Source organism: Phalacrocorax carbo, chromosome 5 (assembly GCF_963921805.1).
Source record: "Phalacrocorax carbo chromosome 5, bPhaCar2.1, whole genome shotgun sequence".
Classification (NCBI taxonomy): Eukaryota; Metazoa; Chordata; class Aves; order Suliformes; family Phalacrocoracidae; genus Phalacrocorax; species Phalacrocorax carbo.
Genome location: NC_087517.1, coordinates 71,387,289 through 71,397,130, shown reverse-complemented (window position 1 = coordinate 71,397,130; position 9,842 = coordinate 71,387,289). Strand labels below are relative to the sequence as shown.

General features: G+C 59.0%; 1 protein-coding gene across 1 annotated transcript; it reads right to left on the bottom strand.

Moving 5' to 3' along the window:
* Positions 1–6,650: 6,650 nt before the first annotated feature.
* Positions 6,651–8,549, bottom strand: LOC135313590 (cytochrome P450 1B1-like). Its single transcript, XM_064453135.1, has one exon. The coding sequence runs from the start codon at positions 8,352–8,354 to the stop codon at positions 6,810–6,812; it is 1,545 nt and encodes a 514-aa protein (XP_064309205.1). The 5' UTR covers positions 8,355–8,549; the 3' UTR covers positions 6,651–6,809.
* Between the last annotated feature and the right edge of the window lie 1,293 nt (positions 8,550–9,842).

Genomic DNA, 9,842 nt, shown 5'->3' with positions numbered 1-9,842 from the left:
ACGGGTGCAACCTTTCCACTCTCATTTATTCTGTTTCGGACCTTCCATAAATGCTTTAATCTTCCTGTGCACGTGATGGCTTCGCTTTTGTGTTTTGTTAAAAAAAAAAAAAAGACCAGTTTTGGCTTAAAAGAGCAGGGTCTGGTGTTTCGCTCCCACGTCTCCTTTGTGTGTGTGGTCTCGTCCCTTTCTTGGGGGATGTGAAGTTGAGAGGTCTGTTGTTCTGGTTTTCAGGCAGGAACGATTTCCTCCGGCAGCACGGCTCCTGCCTGGAGAGCTGGGGTGGAGGTTTGTGTCTAGCAAGTCGGGTTTTTTCTGGTCTGTTGTATATGCTGGAACTCAATTAATGCGTCTCTAAGACGATGACGATGAAAGGCGGTGGCAGAACTCGCAGACCCTTTCAAGTGCAGATAAAAGCTGTATTTCGCTGTTTTCAGTCTGATCTCCAGGAATCTGTGACATAAGGATCAAAAGAACCTTTTTCCTTTTGGTGCTCCCTTTTCCCAGCTTTCTGTGAATAAGAAGAATGTGACTAATTGACATGATTTAATTCTAACAGCATAGCTTGCAGGTTGATGTGGAGATAAGGCAAGGCCGTGTAACGAAAACGCTTCCCGATCGACGTTCCTTGGGGTTTATTTTCTTTCTTTAGCAGCAAACGTGCAGTCCCCGTCAGCCCCTGCCGCGCCGGGAAGCGGGAGCCGTCCCTCCCGGTTGCGAGGGGAGGGGGCGCTTCCCTGCCTTTCGGACAACATGGAAATCGAGCCTTTTTAAAACTTGCACCTACTTTGCCGACTAACCCCAGAGTGCAACGTGAATCTCTTGCAGGCGCCTGCCCTGTACACGTTCCTGGATGACAAGAAATTCATTTGCCCGGCACGGTTTTGGTAGAGACGCTCTCTGTCCTGCCCCTGTCCAGAGGAGTTCTTCTGGACTTAGCCCAGGGTGGCAGCGAACGCTTTCCTGGAGCTACTCTTGTCCTAATTGTAAAACTTACCTCCCTGTGGTTAAATTACGATACTAAAGAATAACTGAAGCTATTGAGCAGGTTTTTCCTCACTGTGCTGCTCTGAAATAAAGCATTATAAATAAGGAAAAGGGGACCCTGCTTAAAGCTGCTTGTGTTGCTCTCTTGCTTTTTACGCCGATCCATACATAGGTGAAACCCGGCAGCCCGGCGGGGCTCTTGCACATAACATCGTACTTGTACGCCCGGTGGCTGTGCCAGACGCCGTAGGAAGTTACGGGGAGGTGAGGTGCAAGGTCCTCGTTTCTACGTCACTGTCTGGGTTACACCTGTAGCAGGTCTCTGTATGTCGATACAACCTCTACTGCTTATGTTTTTAAATGCACCCGAGTCATACAGCCACGCTCTGCGGCAAGCGATGTACTGCCAGTGAAGTCGTTCTGAAATAAAGGTGGATAATCAGGTGGGAGCCGGTGCGAGTGTTCTGCGCTCAGCCTCCATCATCCTGGAGGCCCTCGTCAGCTTCCCCACCGCAAAATCCGTAACCAAGGGGCTTGCAGGCTCTGTTCAGCGCCGCTTCTGGGCGGCGCGGACTGGGAGTTTTTGTGCAGAGGAATAAATGAAGCGGGACCCAAGGCTTAGGCTGCCTGTCAGCATAGGGAGGAGTAGTTCTGGTGGCGTTCAATGACTTGCGTAGTAGCGCATCGCAGACCTGATGTCCCCACCGTGGGAGGAGGCCGTGGCAGTGGCCGGCGAGCGCGGAAGCAGCCCCCTCTCGGAAGGCGCCCTGAGCACCACCAAGCGCGCTTTGTCTTCCCCGGGTGCAGAATTCGGGCTGCCTGCAGAGCGTCCGGCTTCTCTGTAATCTCTTCCCTTTTATTTCCTCCTCAAGGTGAAACTGTAGCATCCTCTGGTGCGCTGGGTCACCTTACGGGGAGTTCCGATTTGCCGGGGCACCCTGCCGCCGCCTGCGGCTCCGGAGGGAAGAGGACCCCAGAAGCAGAAAACGGGCTCGCGCAGGATGAGACCTGCGGCACGGGCAGGCCTTCGGCGTGGCCAAAGGTGTGTCACGCTGCGGCACCGAGTCAGGGATGCACGCGCAGGTACCCTGTCGCTCAGGGCAAATCTCTGACTCTTGGGCCATCAGGAGTTTCTGAATGACTTAAAAGTGGCATTTTTGCAATACTTGAGCGTTAACTTGGTGATCGAGGGAGTGGTGGCTTGGAGCACGGTTGGGAAAATGGTTGTAAGCAGCTTGGACGTCCCAGAGAGGAGGTCAGCGCTGAGCTTACGGCTTGGGACAGGGCAGCCTGTTCAGAAAGAGGGATTTGGAAGCGGGCAAATCCCGTTGTGTAGTTGGTTTCCAATAAAAAGAGCATACCAGAGCTGTGACCACCTCTCCCATGTGCTGGGAAACTTCTGACTCAGTATTGGAATAGAAATGTCAACATCGCTTCCTCCTAGGAACGGGACAGTCATTCTGACTCCCACCCTGGCTTATTTCTGCTAAGTCCAGATTTCCTTGGTTCAATGACACTTGGAATTCCTTGGAAATTCCCTGGCTAAATCTGACCTGCACAGACCCTGCTTGGTCTGAGAGACAACCTGAAGTGGGAGGGTTGCAAGCAACAGGCTTGCTGCCTTGTTTTAGTTTGCTAAGTTGATTGGGCCGATATCTGAGTATTGTATGCAAAGCAGACATACAGTCGGAGAAAGCTGACCTTGGGGAAGTGGTTTCACTGTGAAGGGAAAGTGAGGTTAAGGCTGGGGAGGAAAGAGAGGGGGAAATAAGGGTGAACACAGTTACAGCTTGCTGTAGACCTGCCATGCTGCTGGTTTCGCACATACAGGCAGCCTCAGCAGTATCGGGCACGAAAACGTGATCTCGGTAACTTCGGTGGCCGGAGATTCAGTTCTTTTCATAAGATGTATTTAATTTTTGCTTTCTTGAAAGCAAAAATCTGAGAAGGGCTCCAGACCCTGAAGGCAGGTAAGATAACACAGACTCGTCCTCTGTCTCTGGACAGTCCCATCACTACAAATGTACCCCGTGACAAAAATCAGCTGCTTATTTACCGGCCTGACGTCAGCCTGACTGTGCTGTAGAAGGTAAAGGCCTCTTTGGATCAGGTTTTAATAATTAAGTTGTTTATGAAAAGCAGAAGAGGAGCTGGGGTCTGCGTAGGCTCCCTGAGCTGGGTTGCTTACATACCTGCAGCGGGTTGTTTTGAAGGCAAGATTAATGATGGACTGATGGCTTTTCTTCCTAGTAAAAGGCTCGGTTCCACAGCCAGTCTTGAGTGTCTTTTGCTCGCTGATAGCATATTTCAGCGTTCCGGTGGCTCAGAGGCCGCGGAGGGAGCGGCACAGCACCTTCCTGCGTGCAAAGGTGGCTGTCACTGCGGGCGGGGAGCGGGAAGGAGCTTGGACGCGGGACCGTAAATACACAACGCATTTCCCAGCATCCCGCTTCCCTATTGAAAAACAAAATAATTATCATATTTCCTGGCAGCGTCTCTCCTTAAACATGAGAAATGAGGTGGTCAAAGCATTGCAAAATCATCCAAGTAAGTGCTGGGAGCAGATTCCTTCCCCCCGCCGTGGAAAGAGGAGCTGCGGTCGGACGCTTCGCACGCTGCTGCCGCGACCTCCTGCACGGCAGCATTTCTGCACCGCCGCAGACGCCTCCACCTACGTCTGCGTGATCAGGGCTTGAAGAGCCCCAACTTTAAATACCTTATGGGTAGGGTAGGGTCAGAACCGGAGCTACAGAGGCAAGCCGGCCGGGGAAGCCGGGCGCGACGCTCCCGCGGGCGTTGGAGCAGTGCTGCACGCCGGGCAGGCGCCACCTCGGGCTCTGCCGGAGCGCGGGGGCAAGTCACGGAGATCTTCGTTCAGCCCAGCACCTTCTCCTCCTCCTTGGCCTGCCTTGTGTGGAAGAGTACAGGGATGTCTGGTTTTAAGGACAGAGGGTGGCCCACATACGGCCTTTCTGTGTCGGGCTCCGTGTCAGCTGCAGGCACGCAGGGAACGATGCAAGGACAGGGAAAACCTACGCGATATTTATCAGCATCCAGCAGCACTCCTGATGAGCAACAGCGACGTCGCCTATTTTTTTTTTTTGGTGGGTGGGGGCCAAGAAAGGGAAGCAAAACACAACCACCGTGTAGGTGGGTTTACGCAGAGCCCTGGGGCTGTGAGCCTCCTCTTGAGGCTTCAACTCAAATGGCTGCTGCCACCTTTGCTTTGGGCTGGGTCCCCTGGGGTTATGGTGGGCTCGTTGCTTCTGTTGGCCATGGGCGTCACGGTCGTGCCGGCAGCACGAGGCGGACTTTCAAGTCTCCTCGTGCTCTGAGAGGGCTTAGAGAGGAGGGACGAGAACCCAGGACCCTTCCCATGTTCATTCCACTGCTTCAGTGTACCCATAAAATAAGGTTGAATAAATAAGCAGCCTCTGCTCCCGGGTGGGAAAGCTGGTCACCTGTCAAGGGGCGCAGGAGCCCGCGGTGTCGGCGTCTCCAGCTGGACCGTAAAAGCTGGGGGTGACCGTCGGTGGCAGAACTCCGAGCGGGCAGTAAACGATGCTGAGGTAGCTGCTGGTTTCTGTCTTATGACATCTCAAGGGTTGTTTTCACCGATGTGTGTCTAAAGAGGAGGAGAAAACTTGCTTTCAAACCTTGGCACCGTGGAGCTGCTGCTGACCCCTGTCTCATTCATGCTCAGCGATTCTAATAGCCGACAGAGGCAGCCGTGGGCAGGGCGTACGTGGGGACACGGCAGTGGCACCAGGAACCCACCAGCCCTGATGCTCAGCAGGATTTAATTCCCGTGCTATACTTTGAAGGCGTTTCGGATCCGGCTCGTGCTGTTCATGTGGTGGGCGAGGATTTATGAGGTGCGTTTGCGCCCTCAGTAATGCGCGGCGAGCTGGCGCCTGGGTATTGAGACAGGCCCTAGCGCAGCGTCACGGGGGAAGTGTTTCAGTGGGTCCAGTGAAAATGAAGTCACAGAATCCCAGGCTGGAAGGGACCTCAGGGATCATCTAGTCCAACCTTTCTAGGAAAAGCAGAGTCTAAACAAGATGGCCCAGAGGCCTGGGAAGCTGCCATACGAGGCTAGGCTGGGAGAGCTGGGTTTGTTCAGCCTTGAGAAAAGGAGGCTCAGAGGGGATCTCATCCCCACGTACCAGTACTTAAGGGGCAGCTACAGAGAAGACGGAGACTCCCTTTTCACAAGGAGTCCCATGGAGAGGACAAGGGGGATGGACACAAGTTGCCCTTGGGGAGATTCCAATGGGACACGAGAGGGAAACTTTTCACAGTGAGGCCAGTCACCATTGGAATAATCTCCCCAGGGAAGGGGTTGGCTCGGCCACGTTGGGCACCTTCAAGAGTCGTCTGGAGTCAAGCGGTGAAAGGCAGCTGTGACCAGAACAACTGGCTCTTGGGTGTTACCGGGAAGCCCAATGTGACGTTTAGGACCAACATTTTCCTGATGAGAGCGAACGGCAGCACAGGTGGGTGGAAAACTTTCTGCCACCTTCCCCCTCCACCGCCAAAAAATACCTAGATCCAGCCTTATGGATTGGTAAAGCCTCCAAAGGAGATAAATTGGCCGTTGGTAAATTATTGTCTTTTGGGAGTATTTGTACCCTCCTCAAGCTCCTCAGGGTGGCCACAGGCTGGTGGCACTGAGATAAGCACGGTTTCAGCTTGTGAGGCTGTTCTGTCCTCCCTCTTGGGGACCACATACAGCTGAAGACACGCTGATATAAAGCCCAACTCTATTAGCTTCAGTCAGACCTTAAATAAAAAAAAGAATAAAATTGCTCAGGTGTGTCTGCTTTAGCCACTCAGGGATGCGGTAGGGCCACGTGCGGCCTTGGGGGCGTGCAAGGCAGGAACGGCTCCCGCAGGGCTCCGTCTACTTCATGCATGAGGGATGTGTGCCTGGGAAAAGAGGATTTCTTTACAGCTGCAGGTCATGCTGCCAGATGCAGTTCAGGAGCTGAATTTTGGGGGAAAAGATTGATTTTGGAGATGGGCCGTGTCCCATTTCAGCAAAGAGGCTCGGTGCACACTGTCAGAGCCGACTTTTGGGTGCCCAAAGCCCATTCCTGCTTCAAGCAGAGGCTGGTAGGGGAGCAATACCTTACCCTGGGTTGCTCTATGCCCAGGGCATTGTCCCTCCACCCCACAGCCCCTGGGCGGGGGAGGGAGGCTGAGAAAGCCCCCCCAAACCTTCCTGAACCACCTTCCACACCCAAACTGGAGCAGGAAGACTTGCACATGGCTTCAAAGTGGTGGGGCCATCCTCCCACGCCCTGGCAACTGGTGCTTAAACGCTGCTTAAGCTCCATCAACAAGACCCCCCCCACCCCAGCCTCCCTTAGCTCCCATGTGCCTTTTCTTGACACTGGGAAGTGCATCCCTGCCCCCTCCCCGCCAAACTATCCTTGTCCAGCCTTGTGCTATGATAGATGAAGCAAACTACTCCTTGCTGCACGCTGGGGCACAGGGAGGGTCTGGTCCTTGCAGGGAGGCCCCTGGGGGGAGGTGGGTTTTGACCTGTTTTGGGGTGGGAGAGCTCAGAGGGTGCAGGATGGGGGCTTGGGCATGAATGATGCTTCTGGCGACCACCACACACGCACACACCCCCCCCAGAGAAATCAAGCAGAGCCAGGTCCTGTCTCAAAGGGGTTTATTGCTGAGGGGACTTGCTGCCCTTCGCCCGCAGGCAGGGATGCGCCACGGCAGGGTCCACCTGTGGATCCATCCCCCGCACCCCAGCGCTGCCAACTGCAAACCAAGGGGGTGCGGCGCAGATGGGACCCCCCGCCCGCTCAGGGCTGGATGAGCGCGGGGTGCCTCAGGCGCACGGTGACGGTGAACGGCCGCGGCTTCAGGGCCAGCCCGTGGATGCAGTCCATGGTGAGGTGCTCCGCCGGGTTGGCGTGGAAGGAGCACTGGTGGAGGAGGATGGCGGTGAAGAGGAAGAGCTGGAGCTTGGAGAGCTGCTCACCGATGCAGCGCCGCTGGCCGGCCGAGAAGATCATGACGCTGCCGGCCCGGTCGCGGTCCAGGCACCGCTGCGCGTCCAGGAAGCGTGCGGGGTCAAAGCGTTGCGGGTCAGGCCACTTGCCGCAGTCGTGGTTGACCGACCACTGGTTGATGAAGACCACAGTGCCCTTGGGGATGTGGAAGCCCTCGAGTTCCACGTCGTCCGTGGTAGCGTGCGGGATGGTGATGGGCACGAAGCTGCTGTAGCGCAGCGTCTCGTAGATGAAGGCTTCCAGGAGGGGCAGGTGCGGCCGGTCCTCGGCTGTGGGCAACCGGGAGCGTCCCACCACTCGGTCCAGCTCAGCCTGGAGGTCCCGCTGGAGCCGCGGGTGCTTCAACAGCAGCAGGAGGACCCACGAGAGAGCCGTGGATGTGGTGTCCTGCCCAGCTCCAAAGATGTCAGTCATGGCGCCATCCACGTCCTTGGGTCCCAGCCCCTCGGGGGGCCCTTCGCCACGCTCCACGGCAGCGATCATGACGTCGCTGACATCGCGGAGGGCGTGTGGATCGAAGGTCTGGCGGTGCTGCGCCACCTTGGCGCGCACGAAGCTGTGCAGCTCCTGGTTGAGGGCTTGGAAGTCGCGGAAGACGCGGCGCACGGGGTTGGGGAAGCGCAGGAGCCAGGGCAGCACGTCCACCATGCTGCCCGCCCCCACCGTCTGCCCGAAGCGGTCGTTACGGTCCAGCAGCGCCGTGAACTCACTCTCGGCGTGGCTGTAGCGGCGGCCGAAGCAGAGGGCGCAGAGGACGTTGGCGTTGGCCACCACCAAGAGCGGGGAGGGCTCGAAGTAGGTGCCGCCCTGGCTGCGCCGGAGGAAGAGCCGGACGAGGTCCCCCGCCTCGGCCGCCACGTGCCGCTCCACCTCGGCCGCCGTCGAGCGGGCCCGCAGGGCGGCGTGGGCCAGGCGCCGGCGCGCCCTCCACCGCGGCGAGCAGGACCCGAAAGCCACGCTGTACCCCCCAGACACCAGCTCGAAGGACGGGAAATCGGGGCGGCCGGCGAAACGGGCGCCCAAGCCCACCAAGGCCCGCCGGATGACCGCCTCGCCGTTGAGCACCACCACCCGCCGGCGGCCCAGCCGCAGCTGGAAGACGGCGCCGTAGCGGCGCGCCATCCGCCCGAACGCCAAGTGGGGCAGGCGGCCCAGCTGCAGCGCGTTGCCCACCAAGGGCCAAGCGAAGGGGCCCGGGGGGCTGCGCTGGCCGGGGGGCCGGCGCCGGGGGCCGCTGCGGCGGCGGGCCCCGGCCAGCAGCAGGAGGGCGCCGAGCAGCAGCAGCAGCAGCGCCGGCCCCGCGGCCGCCCCGTCGGGGCTCCCCGCCGCGCTCATGGCCGCGGCCGCTCTGCGGGGGCCGCCGCTCGCAGCCGCTTTAGTAGCCGCCTCCGAGGGGGGGACGAGCCTCTCCCCTCCCCCGGAGCGGCCCCGGCCGCCCCCAGCTCCGGAGGGGGCCGGGCAGAGCCCGCCCGGTGCTGGGGAGGGGTGGGGGGGGCGGCCGGGCAGAGCCGCGGGGGCTGCGGGGCGAGGGGGCGGGCGAGAAAAAGGGGGGGGGGGGGGAGAACGACGGGAGGGTGCTGGGCTTTGTGCCCGGCTGCGAGCTCCGCGGTGGAAATGTGGAGGGGTAATCGGCAGCCAAAATTTATTGGGGGGGTGGAATTTGTATAATGACCTATTCCCCCGCAAAAAAAAAATAGACGTGCCACCCCCCCCCAAAACCCGCCCGGGGCAGCAGAGCGGGGGATGCTCAGTGTCCCCCTTCCCCACCAAGCTCACCCCCCCTTTTTCACACCCCCATGCTGGGCGGCAGAGGCGCTGGCGGGCTTTGGGAGCTTGGCCCCGCCGCAGCTTTTCGGTGGAATTCGGGCTCCCAGTGGCTTTTTGCGAATCTGGCACCGGACATCGGCTGACCCTGACCGGCCCTTGGTCCCGAACGCCGCCTCGTCCCAAGCATCACCGGGCCCGGTGTCGGAGGTGAGGCTGGGGGTGCTGCCGGGGCGGGACGCGGGGCTGCGGGGCCGCGGTTCGGGTTAGCGGGCAGGCCGGCATCCCTCGGCCCCCTTTCCTCCTGGCACCCACCTGCGAAGCAGTTGCGGCCGCCTGCGGTCCCGAACAGCACGATGGAAGCGCCGGAGAAGTGATAAAGAGGCTTATTTTCTCATGCATCCCCCTTCGCGTGCGCTGCTGTCCCCCGGGACGCTGGAGGAGAATACAAGTGCCGCAGGGGTTTCTGTGCTTGCTGTCACCCTGGGGACGCGTCGCCGTCCTGCCGAGCATCTGCCTCCTGCCTCCCTCCTCCAGAAGCTTCGGCCGGGCCGTCTGCAGGTGGGGGAGCATCCGCTCGGGGCAGGGAGTGGAGCTGGGTGCTGGCCGTGCCCCTGAAAGAAAAACTGACTTCTAAGCAAAGGGATGCTCGTATTGGTGGGAATAAAGGAAAAAAAAAAAAAGACAGCAGCGTGTCCGTGGTCTGGCAGAGCGGCCGTAGCGTTTATGGGTCTGTCTGGCGGTGGCTCAGCCCTGCTGCTCCCCGGCTCGGTGAGCGTAAGCGGGGCCGCGGAGGATCTTTCCGAGGTTTGATGCCCCCCGGGACTCCCGGCGGGGGCCGTCGCCGTCCCCACGCAGCAAGTCCTGCGGCAGGCGACCGCCACAGACCGCGCCTGGTGTAGCTGGAGCGTGGCCACGGAGGTGTAACTCGTCACTACGTGCTCGTCTTCCCGGAGGACCTGTGAAGCAGAAAACTGCAGCCCTGCGGCGGTCAGAGGTGGATGGAGACAGAAAAACCATGCTTGCCTGTGCTGAGCCAAGCCAGCGGGTGACGCCTGA